The sequence below is a fragment of the Octodon degus genome, unplaced genomic scaffold (genome assembly GCF_000260255.1).
Source record: "Octodon degus isolate 3935 unplaced genomic scaffold, OctDeg1.0 scaffold00113, whole genome shotgun sequence".
Classification (NCBI taxonomy): Eukaryota; Metazoa; Chordata; class Mammalia; order Rodentia; family Octodontidae; genus Octodon; species Octodon degus.
Window position 1 is genome coordinate 8,812,509 of NW_004524689.1, and position 18,803 is coordinate 8,831,311.

At 43.5% G+C, this 18,803-nt stretch overlaps 1 protein-coding gene across 1 annotated transcript in view; it reads left to right on the plus strand.

Moving 5' to 3' along the window:
• Nucleotides 1-3,655: 3,655 nt before the first annotated feature.
• The window catches only part of LOC101579994 (arylacetamide deacetylase-like 4), a 23,287-nt gene continuing 8,139 nt past the window's right edge, over nt 3,656-18,803 (plus strand). The window contains exons 1-3 of the mRNA XM_004639666.1: nt 3,656-3,823; nt 14,168-14,387; nt 17,533-17,596. Of these exons, the coding sequence (XP_004639723.1) occupies nt 3,656-3,823; nt 14,168-14,387; nt 17,533-17,596 (452 nt within the window). The remainder of the gene's footprint in view (nt 3,824-14,167; nt 14,388-17,532; nt 17,597-18,803) is intronic.

Genomic DNA, 18,803 nt, shown 5'->3' on the forward strand with positions numbered 1-18,803 from the left:
TTTTTCACTACTAAATGGTCCTTCATTCATATCCCCCTTTTTTGTTTAGTTTTGTCAGAGATGGGTATTCCATTGCCATTCAAATATTGTAGGTGCACGAATTCAGCAAAATAATCCAATATAGTCCAATAGTCCATAATAGTAGTGCATTATCTGCAGGATTGGCAATGTCAGAATTTGTTGACTTGAACCTTTTACAGCTCAAATAATTCTTTCATTTGATGATTGCTGCATGTATCATTTAATCAGGATATATGAGGTTCAGTTATCCCAGTCTCCACTGCTCCCCATCACCTCTCTTGCTGAGGTCCCCATCACCTCTCTTGCTGAGGTCATGGTTGATTGCTATACTTCATCATGCCAATGTTTGTGATTTTTCCTGAAATAGACAAATAATGCTCCCGACCCCTGTCTATCAAAAATGGAAAAACAAAACCAGAACTGATATGGTCGTCTAGAAAAATGGAGATGAGCAAATCCCTTGGCTAAGCCATTGCATTTTGTGTTTGTAGAGCAGTGCACCCTCATCTGGTATCCAGCCCTCACTCCTTGCCATCTTGTCCTTCCCTGTCTGAAGATTTCCATAAGCACCTCCCCATCCAGCCTCTGTGGGCTCCCTGCTGGCCACATTGCTCTGAACTTTATTCTCACAACAAACAAGTGAGCTAAGCACTATTTCATTTGACCCAAGGACATAGGATGAGTTTATATAACCATAACAAACTGGTTTTCTTGTTGGGGTAAAAGTCTGAACTCTAGACGTTTCCTTCTGGACCATCCTAACAGCCTCTTAACTGGTCCTCATCTCTCAGCCTGTTCCGTATCCATCTGCCACCTATATTTTCCAGGTTGGCCTCCTATTGCATATTTTTGGACCCTTTCCACCTCTGCCTCCAGAGTGGTTTCCTGTCACTGGCATATGGGCTGCCCAGATTTTACTCTTCATTCTCACAGAGACTTCAACTTAAGCCCCTCCCCAGCCAACCCCATCTTGTCATGTACTCCCACCCTACAGCCTCACCATCTTTCTGCTGCCCACTGTTTGGGACACAGAAATCATCTGACACAGCTCTTGTGCCATTACCATGTCCCAGAAAGAACCCACTCCTTGCTTAACTGCATTCCTATTACAGCATCTGTTACAGCATCCAATAACCTACTGGACATTATTGAATAAATAACTTACTGCGCAGTCTCCCTATGGTAATGACTGACAATATGTACGCACTGTGGAGTGTTTTATAGGCTTTCTTTTTTTATTAGTGTATTTCTGCAATATGTAATATTACATTCATTTTGTGGAATAGCTGGATTGTTCATGATTTCTTTGTCCCTCTACTTGCCCTTCCATTTCAATTACATGGAAATGTTCATGGAGCACTGGCATTAATTCTATAAAATTCTGGTAAAATTCAGTGGTGAATCTTTTGCCTCCTGGGCTTTCTTAGTTTGTAGAGTTCTTGTTACTGTATCAATTTCATTGCCTATGGCAGTTTACACCTGGTTTTTATATATTTTTGGTTAAATTTTTAGGTCATAGGTACCTCGGAATTTATCAATTGTGTCTAAATTCTCCAATTAATTGGGGGTTCCCGGAAGTCGGCAGAAATTCCTGACCTGGGCTAGGACTGGGTCCTCTCCAATTAATTGGAATATAAGTTTTCACAATAGTTTCTTATAATCCTCCTTATTTCAGTGATAGCTGCTGTCATTTTGCCCTTTTCATTATATTGACGTTAGTCTTCGCTCTCTCTCTCTCCTTTGGGAAATTTGACTAAGGTTAAAAAAATTACTTATCCCTTCAAACAGCCAATGATTCATTGATCCTTTGTATTTTTTTAGTCTCAATTCCATATATTTTAACTGTGATCTTTAAATTTCTTTCTTTTTGTTAGTTTTTGGGATATTTTTGTTTCTCTAGGATCTTCAGGTGCATCATTAGGTTATATATTTGGGACCACTGTTTTTTCTAATGTAGATGATCACAGGTATAGACTTTACTCTTACACCTTCTTTTATTTTGTCTCGCAAAATGCTCTATGTTGTATTTCCATTGTCACTTGACTCTAGGAATTTAAAAATTCTCCCATGATTTCTTCTACCATCATTAGTTATTTAAGAGCACACTGTTCAATATCAACATATTTGCATGATCTCTTTTGCTTTTGACTTGTAGTTTAATTCCATTATAATCTGATAGGATGCACAAGATCAATTATTTTGTACTTACTGTAACATGCTTTACTGCCAAGGATATGGTGTATTTTTGAGGAAGTTCCAGGAACAGCTGAGAAAGAAGCACACTGCTGTTCTTAGATGAAGCATTTTGTAAATATGTTAAATTCATTGGTTCTAAGTAGTGGGTTCACCTTGATTTTTATTTACTAATTTTTTTTTTTTTTGGTCTGGTTAACTGTCTGTGAGAGTTGGAGTATTAGAGGCCCCTACCAGAGATATACCTGCTACCTAACAAGGTGAATTTAGTCAACACTATTGTACTGCATGTTTACAAATGCTTATGTTGATAACCATGATGATGATGATGGTGTGGTGCTACATGCTTTTAATGACAATTAAGCAAAAGAAATAAATGAGAGAAGAGATCACACTCTTCCCCTATAAAAGTTCCCTAGACTCTGAAGGCAGAGCCCATATGCAACTCCATCTGTTGGAGGGTGCCCTACTGTTCAAGACCGCAGCATCTTGTGGGCAGCCAGCCAGACCAAGGTTTGGTCCACAACTTCAAAGACCCTGGAGATGGCTTGCAAGTTTCCAGGGTCCTAGGATTGAGTAAGAGGAATCCTACCACCTCAGATAGAACTGGGACACATAATAGTCTCCAATTCTGTTTTCTAAGAAATAGTGCCAAGGGCTGGTATGGGGACATTTTGTGCCTGCATAGCTTTCTTCCAGTAGAGAAAGAGATGATTAGAATGCTCTTTGGAAAACTAGCTTAATAAACACATGTATTGCACTCCCTTTGTGTCAGGGCCTCTTCTGGGATCTAAATACTCCCTGAAGAGGTCCTCTCCAGGTCTACTACACAGACACAGAGACCAGAGAATCTGGCTGTGGCCACAGTCACAAGTGAACAAGGAAGCATTTAAGTGCAGGCAGACTGTGGTTATAGTTGGTCTTTTTTTTTCTTTTTCCCCCATTGAGATATTCCACTGCTCCCCTGTGACCCACTCTGGAGCACTATATCAGGGTTTAACATAGAACTAATTAACAAGCTAGGAATGAGATTGGCTTTACCTAATGCTTGCCAGACTCTGGTGCAGGATGGGAATCATGTTTCCTACTTTACAATCAGAGATCAACCCCACAGGAGCCTTCATGACCCAGAAGAGACCTCTTCCTTAGATTCTTGGGGGCTGGGATGCTAGATCAGCCCGATTTCTGCTGATCTGTGGGAGGGCCACCATGCAAATTCTCTGTGGTGTGCAGGATGCATTTTCATAGCCCTTGTATTGGTCAGAGAGCAGGTTTCTCCCTTACTCAATGCCCAGCTGACATGTGAGAGGTCATATCATAGCCCTGTGTGAGGCATAGCCAGGAAAAAGTGGGTGGAGATGGAGCTCATGTAATCAGCCCTGTCCTCTTCACATACCTTTCCAGGCTTATTCCTCACAGAGCAGCTCATTGGACTCAAACCATGGCTGTCCTGCTGCTGGTGCCGCTACTGGGCTTGCTGGTCTTTCTCCTGGGTGTCTTTATCTGGGTTGTTTTTAAGGAACTACACACTGCAGAAGTCCCTTCTACGATGAAATATCCCATCAAGTTGAGAGCTGTACATTGTGTCTTCCAATATGCGATCACTTTGGTAAGTCTAATGTCGGCCTCATCATGAGTTGAGTGCTGTCCCTGTACCTTTCCTCTTTCATTCCCTTCTCCCTCTGTGTCCAGACTCCTGCAAGACAGAGTTTGCTGCATTTTTTTGTATCCACTGTTCTTTTTCTCTGTCTCCTCATTTCCTTTCTTTCTTCCTTATTTTTCTCCTTCCCTCCTCTATCCCTCTCTCCTTTCTACCCTCTTGTCTTCCCTTTATCCTTCCCTCTGTCCTTCCTCCATATTCTCTCTACCCTCATTAGCTGCCTCTTCCCTCAGCATCAAACACTTCCCTAGTACCAATCGTCTGGTATTTACTTATTTCATTTTTATGTATTTGGTACAGGGTCTCATTATGCGGCTCGGACTCACAGTGATCCTCCTGTTTTTAGCCTCCCCAGTTCTGGGATGATAGGTGTGTGCCACCAAGCCCGGACTTGGTCTCCAGCTCAGCGTGCCCTGGGGCAGGGTCAGCATGGCATGTGGAACTGGGGATTGAACCCTGCCTGTGCTTGCCAACAGAGGCGCTAAGTCTGCTGAGCTATCTTGCTGGCCCTCATCTGGTTCTCTTCTGAGGATTGAAAACAATCAAAAGCCAGTCACTGCACATGAAGGGCATCATAGGGACGAGCATTTTCTTCAGTGAGGCATTCTTCTCCCTCCAAATGCTAACCTGACCCCAAGTATTTGACTTGCCTAAGTGCAAACACCTCGAAGGCAGGGACCACTTTAGCTTCTTCAGGTAGGCCCTCAAATACAGAGATTGCACCTTGAAGGTAATATTTGTTGATCAATTTATATTGAATTCAACCAGTCTTTTAGGGTGACCTTGCCAACCAAGCTCTGAACAGGGCTATAGGGTGGGAGGGTGATAGCATACTACCATCTATTCAAAATTATAGCAGAGTGAGAAACAAATTTTTCCTTGAGGGAATCTCAATGTCCCAACCTTGGATGGGGACTCGAAAGACGCCAAAGGTTGGGGTTGGGGAGATTGCTCAGTAGAATAAGTGCTTACCCGGCAAATGTAATGGCCTGAGTTCAATCCCTGGTTCTGCCAAAGAAAGAAAGAAATGGGGCTGGGGAGATAGCTCAGTTGAATAAGCACCTGCCTGGCAAGCACCAGGGCCTGAGTTCAATCCCCGGCTCCACAAAAAAAAAAAAAAAGAAAGAGGCCAAAGGGTCTTCAGTGAATTACATGTGAGGACAACCATGAAGGATGAAGTGAGGTGGTGTAGAGGCAAGAAGCATCAGCAGCAGCCAGAACGTTCATGCATGTTATCATGGCCTCTCTCTAGCTGCGTGTTGTTCATGGGGTATTTGTTTACTCTCTTTGTAAATTAGTTTCTTCCTCTGTAAAAAGGGGGCAATGGTATTTATCACATATGGCAAAAAAGCATCAGATTACATGAGTGGTGGTGAAGCTCAATTGTGTGAATTTCTTTAGATTTGGGAACCACTGAGGGGATAGTAAAGCAAGCTTCTGTGTCTAGATGGGCCACAGAGGCATGACTCTGGATACTGTACTTGTTTCTCTGCTTTTTCCCCTCTAACACTGTTTCCTTCTCTGCTTCCTGGATGCCATGAGGTGAGCAGGCATCCTTTGCCAGGCCTTTGCACCATGCCCTTTTGCTTTGGAGCCAGCTGATCACGGACTGGAAACATCAGCCAAGGAAGCCTCTCTTCCTTGGAGCCGCCCCCAGGAGAGGCCATCTGGGCTATAACCTTCCACTGGGGGGTTGAGTATTTTCTCCCAATGCTGGGAAAGTGACAAATAAAAAAAAAACAAACAAACTGGTACCAGAGAACTAGGGTTATTGCTATGACTGTGTCTGCTCATCTGGTTCAGATCCCTTTGGAACTGATTTGCAGGTGGAGTTTGGAAAAATTTGGAGATGAGGGATTAAGAAGGCTGTAAGTAGAACTTTATGAGCAACTCTGGTCAGAGCTCAGAATACCAGAATACTGCTATGAATGGGAAGAGTAAAGGAAGACCTCATGAGGTGTAGTTTGGAGTGAAGATTCTTTTGGGAGCTAGCCTAGAGGCCCAAATATGTACATATGTATGTGTTATGCTGGATGAAAATCAGAATACATTTTAGCCATGTCCTGAGATTTTAAAGGCTGTGGACCAAATGATCTGGTAAAGAAAATATCAAGGCAAGCCAACATTCAGGCTGTGGTATGGGTACAACTGAATGTTTTCTGCCATTTTTATAGTGAGAATTGGAAGAAAAATTCAAGGCAGAAAAAAAAAATTAAAACATTACATTTTGGCCTAGAAAGAAGTATATGTAAATCTGATCAAAAGAGGTGAGGCTGGCCGGGGAGATGGCTCAGTGGAATAAGCGCTTCCCTGGCAAGCTCAAGGACCTGAGTTCAATCCCCGGTTCCACCAAAAAAAAAAAAAAAAAAAAAAGAGGTGAGGCTGCTGAAGAGATTAGTGCCACCAAAAGGAAACAAAGCACTTTGCACAGAGACAAAGAAAAAGATGCCTTGAGGGCATCTAGGAATCAGCAGGACCCCATCCATTGTAGCCTCATGGTGCAAAAGTGCAAACATTTTATTGGAGAAGAAAGTCCCTGGACCTCCTGCTCAAGAAGGGCTGCCAGGGAATGGTTTCCCTGGGATTCACTGCACTATGTTTGCCAATCCAGACACTTAGAAACTGCCCTTACCATGATCCAAGAGGGTCCACTGCTTGTGCTGGCGGCAGACCTTGGTGTTGTTCATATGTGGTAGTGTTAGTGGCATACAGAATAGAAGAATCGTGGGTTCAGAGAGACTTCCTCTCAGATTTCATAAGAAGATCTGGTAGGCTAGGCAAAGGGCTCCAGAAAGGACAAGCTGTGGAAAAAGTACAGTGGAGATCCCAGGAAGTTGGATATGCCAGGAATGTGAATGTAGAATGACTGTTGAGGCAAACTGTGGCATTGGAGTGGAAACAGCCAAGCAGAGGTGATGTGGGCTGCCAATTTCAAGGCTACAGGAGTGGAGTTGTCCAACCCCTTTGGAAATTGCACCTTCTTATCACATGCCTCAGATTCTGGGCATGACGCTACAGGACGCTAATGTTTTGTTTGGCGGAACTGGGGATTGAACTCAGATCCTTGCACTTGCCAGGGAAGCACTTATTCTACTGAGCCATCTCCCTGGTCCCCAGGACTTAATGTTTTTCTTGTTGCATTCTGGTATTCTTTTCTACCTCTAAGCCCTTCCTTTTAGCAAGGACTGTGGCATTGCACATGGGGATTATGTAACTTGTTTTTCACTTTTTTTGCAGGGGTTTACAACTAAGATTTGCTTTGAGTTTCTGAAGAAACTTTGATTTGGATTTTCAAAACATCCAAGTGAGACTTGAGTGGAAGTGACTTTTACATTTGTGGCTCTACGCAGGATAGTTTAGATGGAATTATTAACTTGTGTTTATTTGGAAGTGAAGTGCGGTTTAAGGAAATGTATTGGGGTGTCAAGTTGACAGTGAGTACAATGTGTTGATTAAGCTTGGTGTGTCAACATGACCGCCTCAGGAGAAGATGAGGGTTTGGCACATCAGATTTCTAGGGTATCTCAGTTGGCCATGGGTGCCTCACTTTGGATGCTATATCTTGTCCCTTGGCCCTTTCTTCTTGGTACTGTTTCCACATTCTGCTTCTCAGCCACCACGAAGTGAGCGTGCTTGCTCCCTCATGTCCTTCCACTATTATATTTCTTCCTTGTACCCAGAAAACCATGGACTGAGCTCCTTGAAACCATAAGTCAAGTAAGTCTGTCTCTCTCTTTTTCAAGTTGCAGATGTTTGGTATTTTGTCCCGGTGGTGGACAGATGGCTAATACAATATAGATGATAAGGGTTAATAAATTAGCAATGTTTGAAAAAGATGTGTTCTTGTGCTTCTGGAGTTTTTCACTATGGGCATCATCTTCTAGAGAAATGAACAATCTAGTTTATAATTACATAAATGGTACTGATTCAAGGAGAGAGTGAAGATTGTAATGCTCTGTCTCTCTTATTTAACCTGGGCCTGTGCTGCCCTAAAGGTTAAACTGTCACAAGATAGTGGACCTAGGTGGTTTCCATGTGGTCTAAACAAACCCCAAAAAACAACACAACAACAAAAAACCCGAAACAAACAAACAAACAAACAACCCCAAAACTGATATCTTCCAAACTTTAGTGCAGTGAGGGAAAACTTTGTAAACACTGACTGTAAACTGCAACCCCAAATCCACTTATTTATTGCAAAGTGCCAAACACTGCAATTAAACTCAAATATTAAAGTTTCAGTTTAGGAAATAAAACCAACTGCTACATTAACATCTTTTATCCTAAAATAAAAACATAGTGACACATGTGCCATAGGCTTACTACTACTGCTTTAGTGTTTCTCTTCAAGGGCAGCCTACAAGCTAAGCACCTGCTGATGTCAGCTGCTCCAGGCTGCTTCCAGAGGGTCGGCCATGGGTCTAAGGTTGGTTCTGAAGGGTGAGGTCAGCTTATGAGTTCCCTGTGCATCTCTCCAGCTTTGGGTCCTCCAACAGCTCACTGCTCATGATGATGCTGAGAATGGTGATATTTGAGTGCTTAGTGCCCATGAGCTTCCAGAAAAAAAGATACTCAAGAGAAGGAGAAGAAGTTTAAGGGGGAAGAGGGAAAACAGTAATGTTTCTGTGGTCTAGAAGGCAAGATCCTAGTCTGGTCATCAGACAACTCTGGTCTAAGCCTTGAATGTCCCACCATGTTTGCAGTACATATTGTTTAGACAGCTTGGTCCATGTACATAATAATCTTATTTCTTTTTTCATTTCCTTTCTCTTCTTCCTTTATCCATCTCTTGATCCCCTTTCTCTCTGAGAAAGACCTACCTTTCTACCTCCATTATCTATCTTTCATTTTGCTCTTTACTTGTCCTTTGGTTTTCTCATGTAAGAGAAGTCATGTGATAGTTAAGCTTTTGTGTATGATTTATTTCACTTACTATTATAATCTCAGATGTATCTACTTTTCCATAAATGACTTGTTCATTTTTCTCTATGGTACAGTAGTACTCTATTGTGTGTAAATACCGTGTTTCTTTATTGTTTTACCTGCCAATGACATTTAGGATGCTTTCAAGATGGAGCTAGTATTAATTTCACAGCTGTAAATGCGGGACTGCATGTATCACTGTAATATGATGTTTTAAACTCATTAGAGATGATATCTAGAAGGGGAGGATCTGGGTCAAATGGGATTTCTAAAGGGTTGGCCAGATAGCTCAGCAGACTAAAGTTCCTGCTTAGGCAGAGCGCAGTGGCCAGGGACCTGTCTTGCCAGGCAGGCCCTGCCCCTGGGGCATGCAGAGACAGTGACTGAGACTGGGCATGGTTGTGCACCTGTAATCCCAGTGCTTGGAAGGCTGAAAACAGGAGAATCACTACGAGTCTGATCTACGCAATAAGACCCTGTAGACCCTGTACCAAATACAAAGCAAAACAAAATAACACAAAAACAAAATAAGAAAATGGGATATCTTGTTCTGGGTTTTTGAGGAATCTCCATCCTGATTTTCATAATGGTTGTATTAGTTTACATTCCATCAGCAATGTAGAAGGGCTGGGGATTTGGCTCAGTGGCGTAGCACCTGCCTGGCAAACCATGTGGAAAGGTTCCTTTCCCCCCAGCATTTGTTACCATTTGACTTCCTGATAATGGTCATTCTTTGTGGAGAAAGGCAGAATGTTAGTGTTGTTTTAATCCGCATTAATCTAATAGCCAATCGTGTTGAGCATTTTTTTTTCATGTATTTATTGGGTATTTGTACTTCTTTTGTGAAGCGCCTGTTCATTTTACTTGTCTGTTTTATGGTCCTTTATTTTTGGGGGAGGCCTAATTCTTTTAGTTCTTTGCTTTTTTCTTCTGAAAAGCAAGGAGAGCAAGGGAGAGTTTTTGTAGGAATAATGGGAATATTAACTAAGAAGGGCACTAAAAATATGCAGCACAATGCTGGGTACTCAGAAAGGGATTAAAGTAGGTTTGCAGTAGTGTTTGTCACATTGCCAAAGACCAACATAGAGCATTTTCTGAAATCATTATAGATTTAAAAGCTGCTATGGGCTGGGGAGCTAGCTCAGCAGCCTAAGCACCTGCCTGGCAAGTGCCAGGTCCTGAGTTCAATCCCTGTTAACAAAACAAAGCAAAACAAAAAAGTTTCTATGAATGCTTTTGGCCCTGCTAAAAGACATACAGAGTTGGAGAAATAGCTTGGCAGTACACAGCTTATGTAGCATGAGTGAGGCTTGGATTTGATCCCTAGCACAACTGAGAAAAAGAGGAGACACAAAGAAAGAATTATACATATATATATGGAGGAAGAGAAAGGAGAGAGAAGGAGGGAGAGGAGAATGCAAACTATGATTTTATCTTTTTTTTTTTTTTTGGTTTTATCTTAAGGGCACATTATACTAGAATATTTCATAAGGGAGTTTCAGTATATATCTAAAGTAGTTCTGGGCCATAAACATTTCTAATATATATGGTATATTTGTAGTATTAGTATGAATACTTACAACAATAATAATTGATCTTGGGGATTCATTTCCTGGCATGCTGTGCCGGCCCCGCCCCCAGGGCTCACTGAGACTGGGACTGAGACTGGGCGTGGTGGCGCGTGCCTGTAATCCCAGAATTTAGGAGGCTGAAAAACAGGAGGATCACTACAAGTCTGAGCTGTTCAGTGAGACCCTGTACTAAATAAGTAAGTAAGTAAGTAAATAAATAAATAAATGTATTAAAAAATTGATCTTCTTCCACTCCATCTGTGTCTTGTAATAGGAGTAGTTGATCTTCTATTTCATCTCTGTCCTAAGTTACCAGTGATGGAAAATGTGCTCCTTTCAAAAAAGTTTTTATTTTTTTTAAAGAATACAAGATAATAAAAAAATAATTTTGAAACAATATAAAATTTCACTAAACAAAGTAATAGGAATTCAACAGTGCTTGTTTGTTGTATTGCATAATGGCATCTTCAGACTAGTTGTTTAGGTTACCAGACATAAAACTGCAATATTGGTTTAAAAAAGTTACAAGAAATTAAAAGAAAAAAAAACTCTTAAGCATTAACTGCTTAAGCATTTCTTTCAATAGACCAGCAGAAATCAACAGTACAGTTATCCAAGCTAAAAGTGCCTGCAAGGCCTTTTTACCAAGATGGTGTTGAAGGTGAAGAAGGAAGCCCCTGCCCCTCCCAAAGCTGGAGCCAAAGCAAAAGCTTTGAAGGCCAAGAAGGCCATGCTAAAAGACACCCACGGCCACAAAAAGAAGAAGATACAAATGTCTCCCACTTGCCACCGTCCCAAGACACTGCAGCTCCAGGGGCAGCCCAAATGCCCTGGGAAGAGCATCCTCAGGAGAAATAGGCTTGACCACTATGCCATCATCAAGTTCCCCTGACCACAGGGTCAGCCATAAAAGAGATCGAGGACAACAACACACTTGTGTTCATTGTGGATGTCAAAGCCAATAAGCAGCAAATCAAACAAGTTGTGAAGAAGCTCTAGGACATCAGTGTTGCCAAGGTCAATACCCTAATCAGGCCTGATGGAGAGAAGAAGGCATATGTTCAACTGGCTCCCAATTACGATGCATTGGGTGTTGCCAACAAAATTGGGATCATCTAAACTGAGTCCAGCTGGCTAATACTAAATACATACTTTTTTTCTCAGTTAAAAAAAAAAAAAAAGAAAAAGAGAAAATGCCTGCAGGCAGGCACAGGGGCCAGGGGTTCAACCCTGGACCTGCTGTGCTGGCCCTGCCCCTGGGGTACGCTGAGATGGCAATGGAGACTGGGCATGGTGGCTCGTGCCTATAGTCCCAGCACTTGGGAGGCTGTAAACAGGAAAATCACTATGAGTTCAATCTAGTAGTGAGGCCCTGAACTCCCTGTAGACCCTTCCCTAAAAATACAAAAAATAATTGAAGCTATCCTACATATATAAATAAGTATATGTTTCCACTTCTTTGTTTTGTCCTTTTCCTCATCCCACTTCTTCCTTCCTATTGAACAGATTTTTTCTCTTTCACAGTATCTATTGTACCTTTCAGATTTTATTTACTCTTTCAGGTTTTCACACTACTGAGACGATACAGTGTTTTCACATGCAGCTCTGATTTATTTCACTTACCAACACAGCTCTAGTTGTATCCATTTACCTATAAAAGTCTCAAATTTATATCTACTTTTTATATAGCTGAGTAACACTTCATTGTATAAAAACACTCTATCGGGGGCCGGAGAGATGGTTCAGTAGAATAAACACTTGCTTGGCAAGCACAAGGGCCTGAGTTCAATCCCTGGTTCTGCCCAAAACAAAACAAAACACCAAAAAACAGAAAACACCATATCATTTTTTTAAACCCACTCCTCAGTTGATGGGCAGGAAAATGTGTTTCTTAAAGTGAGTATTCTTGAAGAACAAAGCCAAACCCAGCCCAAGCAAACAGCGTGTCTCATGGTACATCTCTTGACCTCCACTGGGCAGGCCAACCTAAACTCATCCATCTCAAGCAGGGACTCACACTCCCTTTGGAGAACTGTCTCCATGGAAGAAAGGCATCATTGGACCCAGAACAAGTAAGAGGTGGGCTTCACTCTTTCCAGGACACGTCAGTGAAACTGTTCACGTAGGTGGTGGCATCTGATCCCCCCATCTCATCCTTGGGCCTCGTCCATCAACACCATTGTTCTCACATTATAAATGAAGAAGTGTGAAGCTCAGAGATGATAATGGGTTTTGCACTTTCTTGTTGGTGGAGCTCAGGTTTGAGCTCAGATGTGTTTGACTCCAAAACCCAAGTGCTTTCTCATTCATTGATTAAGACCATAAATTCTGTGCCTTACTTGTTGAATCACTCTGGGAAAGCCATGCGGATTTGGTTATGCTTTACTTTCCCTATCGTTAAAAGGAATTTGATAATTGTACTTGACATGGAAGGCTTCGAGAAATTTAATTGAGTTAATAACCCAATCTCTTGGAACAGTGCTGGCGTGTGGTAGGTTGTCAATAGTGTCAGCTGTTTCTACTTTCATTATGACCACCCTAAAAGTGAGGTTCAGGGAAGAAATGAACTAAAATAGCTGCAATCTACTTACTATACATAATATACTTTATAATTATGCCTCACAAAATATTAAGATATTGGCCTATTTATAATTAGACCATGTCAGTTTAAAAACACACTAAGAAATATGTTACCCTGTGCCGTTACTCTCACCTTCTAAGCTCACCACATCACCATTAATTGTATTATTCTTTGCTTCTGAACACAAGCACAGCTTAAGGATCACCAGTAACCCAGAGTTTGGGCATGCCACAATGGTATTAACTTAGGTGTCCAAACAGATTTGTGAACTAGGGCAGAGTACAGTCTAGTGCAGAGCCAAAGAGGTGACGTTATTGGGCAAAAGCTTTTTTAAAAAATCTTTTCCTATTTATTTATTGGTACAGGGTCTCACTATGCAGTTCAGACTCATAGTGATCCTCTTGTCTCAGCCTCTCTGGTGCTGGCATTACAGGTGTGCACCTCCACGCTTTGTTTTGGGGCCAGCATGGTGCGCCCGGGCGCCTGGGGATCAAACTCGGATCCTTGTGCTTACCAGGCTGGCACTTCGACCACCAACCTATCTCCCCAGACTGACCAAATGCTTTTGACAGTCAACTTTGTTCAATTCAGCATCTTCCTTCTGCTCAGCCCAAACTCGGTTGCTCCTTTGCAAATTCACATCCATGTCAGTCTTTGGTGCTCTAAAAAGTAGGTAATCTATAAAGTAGGAAGATAGGTTTGGCTCATGGGGAGGTCATGAAGAGCAGGAACATGGCATCAACAATGACTTCTGGTCACCTTGTTTGACTTCTGGCAAAAAGGGAACTTTATCTGTGCTTATGACACAGAAAAACAGGCTGAACTCAGTCTTAGGTTGGGAGCTCACTCCAGGGATAATTCACCCATCCCTTGCACAGTAGAATGAATCGACTGAGGAGATCAATACCTAATCACCTTAATCAGTTAATTGCTTAATCACCCTTCCACTTTGAAATAACGTTGGAATGGCAACGAGGGAACAAATATTCTAATCACATCAGCATCATTATTCAAGTAAGACCTTATAGCTGGAAAACATGAAACCCAACTCCCTACCTGAACCCAACCCAGAGCCTACCAAGATCCAAAAAGTCAACTATGCATGCAAGAGGCAGGAGAGAATCATGGGGGAAGTCTTAGCTGTAGTGACTGGGGAAGACCTGCCTTCTTGGTCCTAACTTCTCTTCTACCTCATCTTGCTCCTCTTGTCTCCAACAGGGGAACATACTAGAGAAGCTGAGAATTTGTTCCATGCCCAGCTTTGTCCGCTTTATGCATGACAGAGTGGCCATCATCAAGAAGGACCCTAAATTGCTGGTGACAAACCTACACTTTGGGACAGTCCCCGTGAGGCTGTTCCAGCCCAAGGCATCATCCTGCAGCCCTCGGCGAGGTGTGATCTTCTACCATGGAGGGGGCGGGTTGCTCGGCAGCCTGGGTAAGGAGCTCCCCTGGGTTATGGGAAAGGAAGGGGCTTTGGCTTCACCCGAGACCCTAAGAGAAGCTCATAGAAGAAGTCAAAGGAACCAGTAGTGGGGGTTTCTTCATGGGAGCACAGGGCAAGGGCTTGGAGCTCACTTTGGTGGATAGGTGGCCACTTCCACAGGCAGTGGCTCCTATTATATGGCAGTCTGTGTCCTGGTAGGAACAGCAATGTCCCAGGGGGGTGGTCACTGCCCTGAGAGTGACTTCTCACTCCCCTTCCATTTGAAGTCACATCTGTCCTGCTTGTTTCACAGGGACCCCTACCCATGCACTGCCCTCTACCCTGCAGGGCCACTATGTCCCCAGTCCATCTTCTCTTGCCTTCGCTCTTCTTCCCTGCATCCCACAAATGTCCCCTGCTTCACCTCTCAACCCTGGATTTAGAGTGATCTTTCAAAACACTCCTGCTGTGCTTCAGCCTCGCCAGCAGCCCTCTGTGGGCCCCAAGCCCATCCCTTCACATTTGGTGCCCCTGTTGTGCCCTCCCTGTGCCTCACCCTCTGTGTAGCTCTGGGCTGCAGATGCATCAGGCTCTTCCACCCTGTCCCTTAAGCTTTCAGTGCCATGAGGCTCTAGATTCCCCACACTGACTTTGGCTGATGACCCCTTTTCTCCAGTTTGACCAGATGGCCCAGCCAAAGGGGCCATGCTCACATCAGCGCTCAGGATTTTCTCTGCTCTGCCCTGGACCCTGTTGCATCCCTAATCTCATCCTTGTCAAATGTCTCTGTGTCACTTGTCACAATCTGAGCTGAGCTTGGTCTGCCTGTGTCCCTTGTTTACTCTTAGAATATCAAGAACTTCAGGAGTACAGCAAAGATTGCTATTGTCTTGTCTCCAATGCCTGGCTCCTGCTTTTATTGTCTAAATGAAAGATTAAACAAATGCATGAATTTAACTAGATGGATGGATGTCCAAAGGGACTAAATGTATGGATTGAATGAATGGCGCAGGATGAATGAATGATACGATAATATAAAAATTTACTTATACAGCAAAGCTTGTACAAACTCCTTTAAAAAAGGAGTTCTTACTGCTACCTGGTGGAAATAATAACATCTATCCCCAGTTATCATTTTATATCTAAAGCTGAGGCCATGGTGCTTTTTTGATTCAGAAATTAATTGTGAATGTCTCCTAGCCATGGGATCCAGTCTAAGGGAACTTCTTCCTCCTCTTAGGCCTTAGGTCAGTGGTGGGGAACCCATGGTGCTTGTGCTGCAGCTGGCTCTTTGTTATCATCAAACACTCTAAAAGTTTTGCCATCACTACCATAGATTTTCTGCCCTGCAGGTGCTTTCCTGTGCCGAGGCTTAATGTTGTATTTAGGGGTAAAAGCAGGGATGGGTCGGTAATTACATGCCGAGCATCCGTATAGGATTAAACCTTCACAGGCACAGGGGACACAGAGGAGAACAAGAAAGACCCATGTTCTGCTCTTCTGGCTTCTCAGCCAACAAGAGAGTGAGACTATGCAAGATAATTAATTAACTTAGGTCGGCGGTTTCTCATTTTGATCACGCTGCTTAAATAGAGAGTGACACAGAGTCATTGCACCCGAGTTCCTCTCAACAAACCCGTTATGTCCAAGAGGGCTGCATTTGAGCCCAGGCCCATGAGGAGCAGCCAGGACTATGGAAAGGGAGCAGTTTGGGCTTTCTGAGCCAGGGCAGGGACCTAAGACAGCCCGGTGAGGCAGACACCTCAGGCTCCAAAATGAGGGGCAAAACCTCTGAGTCGTCAGGATGAGTAACGTTGCACTTCCGCGAGATAGTTAGAGACTAATATTGGTGCAGACAATATGATGAGAAAAGCATGAAAATTCATATACCAGCAGGAGCCCCCCGGGCAAGTGGATTATACAAGGGGAGAGTCAGAGCCTGTTGATCACTTCAATTGTTCAGCTCATCATGGCATGTTTGGGGGTTAGTTTTGATGTCCTACAATACTGCATGATGCTTTTTCTCTGGAAGGCTCAGTGTCCTGGGGCCCTGGACTTGGTACTCACAGCAGATGCTGCCTTTAGTCCACCCTGACCTGGCCCTACCCAGTCTAAGTAGTAGGGCAGGATGGGTGGAGCTCTGAAGCAAAGGTAGCTTGGGCTCTAGGGAAGAAGGAAGTCTGGTGGCAGGGCAGTCAGTGAAGCTGGGCCAGTCAGTAGGGCCCAGGTCATGATCTGCATAGCTCTCGGCCTTCGCTGCCTTTGACCTCCCTAGGGAGCTTTAAGGCCCTACCCACACCACCCTCCAGGCTCACTGAGTAGGGACTGAGTAAGGACTTTAGAGTGGTCCCAGCTCTTGGGGCCCTAAAAGTTCCTAGAGGTCCTAATGTCGCTCAGTGGTACAGACCTTTGTCATAGGGTCAGACCCCTCAGCCAGAGGACCATTTAAGGCATCTGTCTCCATTTCTGCTGTCACCACCACTCTTTCCATCCCTGATGAGCATCCCCCAATCTCATAAGCTCCCCTGAACGTAGGAATGACTTGCTATGATTTAGAAGATGCTAGTGCCTGAGTCCGCATCCATAAGAGCCCGAACACAGAGATTGGGATCAGTCTGGCAGAAGACACGACAGGCTCCCTGCTGTTTCTGTGTGTTGGCAGCAGCACCTGGGAAAGGCAGTTGGAGGAGCACTTGGGATGTTCTGAGGCTCAAACTGCAGCCACATGCGCTGCTCACTAACATGAATGGATCTGCCTTCCAGAACTTCAAATACACGATCTTTTTAGTACTTTTGTCTCAGCCAGTTACGCTTAATCAGTATCAATACACAAAATACTAATATTCTCAGCAGTCACGACCAACTTGCTTAGTCCTGGCATTATCTGTGTCACCCCCCCAAGCTTTCCTGGTTCTCAGTTCCCTCATTGTCAAATTGAACACTACAAGAAGTGATGCCCAGGGTCTACTCCATCCTGGGCATTTATGAGATTGGGGTCATGTCTGGCTTTTCCCTGGCAGAGTTTGCCAGAGTCATTGCAGGGCAGGCACAGATGGGACATCACCCTGTGCCCGCATGGTGACTGCTTTCCCTGGGAATGGGTGGGAGATGCTGGGCCTTCCTCAAAGGCTTCACTGGGCCTGGTTTTGTCTTGTAGATTCTTACCACAGCCTGTGCAGTTACCTGGCCCGGGAAACAGACTCTGTGGTCTTGAGTGTGGGGTGAGTTTCCGAGACACTGCTCAGCTTTTCTGTGGGGGGAAGAAGGGGGGAGGGTGGGGGTTCCCGGATGATTGTAGAACAGCAAGCAAGGCCCTGGGAGGTGCTCATGCACGTCGGCCCCCAACACAGGCGCAGCTCCATGCGAGGCAGCGTGAGCCTGGAAAGATTCCCGCTGCAGGCTGCTGCATAGATCAGCCCCGTGTGAACGAGCCATTCCTTATAGGGCCTGAGCTGCTTTGAACCATTACATGGCCAGTAAGCAAATGCTGTGGGAAGGTGCAGCAGGATGTAAATAAGTCTTAGTAGTGCAATACTAAGGAAACTACGTTTAAAAATTTTTAGTTCAGTCAAAACAAACAAGCAAACAAAAAAAATCCCCTCCTCCCCCCCAAAAAAAAAACCACTTCTGAATTTTGTGCTTCTAATAAGGGCCTGCCCATTAGCACAGTTGTTTAAGTGACTACCTAAACAAAGCAATCAGGATGCTGTGGTTCAATCCTCAAGCCTTAACAGACCTGCCCTGAAAGCATCCTGAGCCAGCCAAAAAAAAAAAAAACCAAAAACAAAAAAAACCCCACAAACCAAAACAAACTTCTGAAAAATTTTAGTTCACGTTGATACTTTTAAAGTTAATTTTTTATCTGTTATTAGCATAATACTTACAGTATGCAATAGTGATGTTGGTTTTAGGGAATTGGTCTATGCGTATAACGTGTCTTGATAATTTTGAGCCCTTTCTCTCCTCTCTTAGACTTCTCTTCCCCTGATCTCCCTCCCTGTTTCAGAAAGTCTGCCTTCTGTTTTTTTTTAAACCCCTTTATTTTACTCATTTCTTTATTATTCCTGGTGATGTTTAGTTATGAGACTTATTTGATGTAATTTGATGGTTTCAAGTTACACCCAGTTTCCTATAAATGATATTGTTGGACTCTTCTTTAATGCTAAGCAACAGTCCATGACATGCATGCACACATACCGCATTTTCTTTCTTCATTCCTCTGCTGACAGGCAGGCAGGCTGTTTCCAGAGGTCAGCTGCTGCGCATGACATTGGTGTACACCTGGGTGTGCATGTATTAATACAGCATGACGTTTTTAACTCTCTTGGGAATATATCTAGGAGAGGAATAGCAGAGTCGCATGGAATTCCTCCTGTTTTGAGACATCTCCATCTTGATTTTCATCATGATTACAGCAGTGTATCTTCC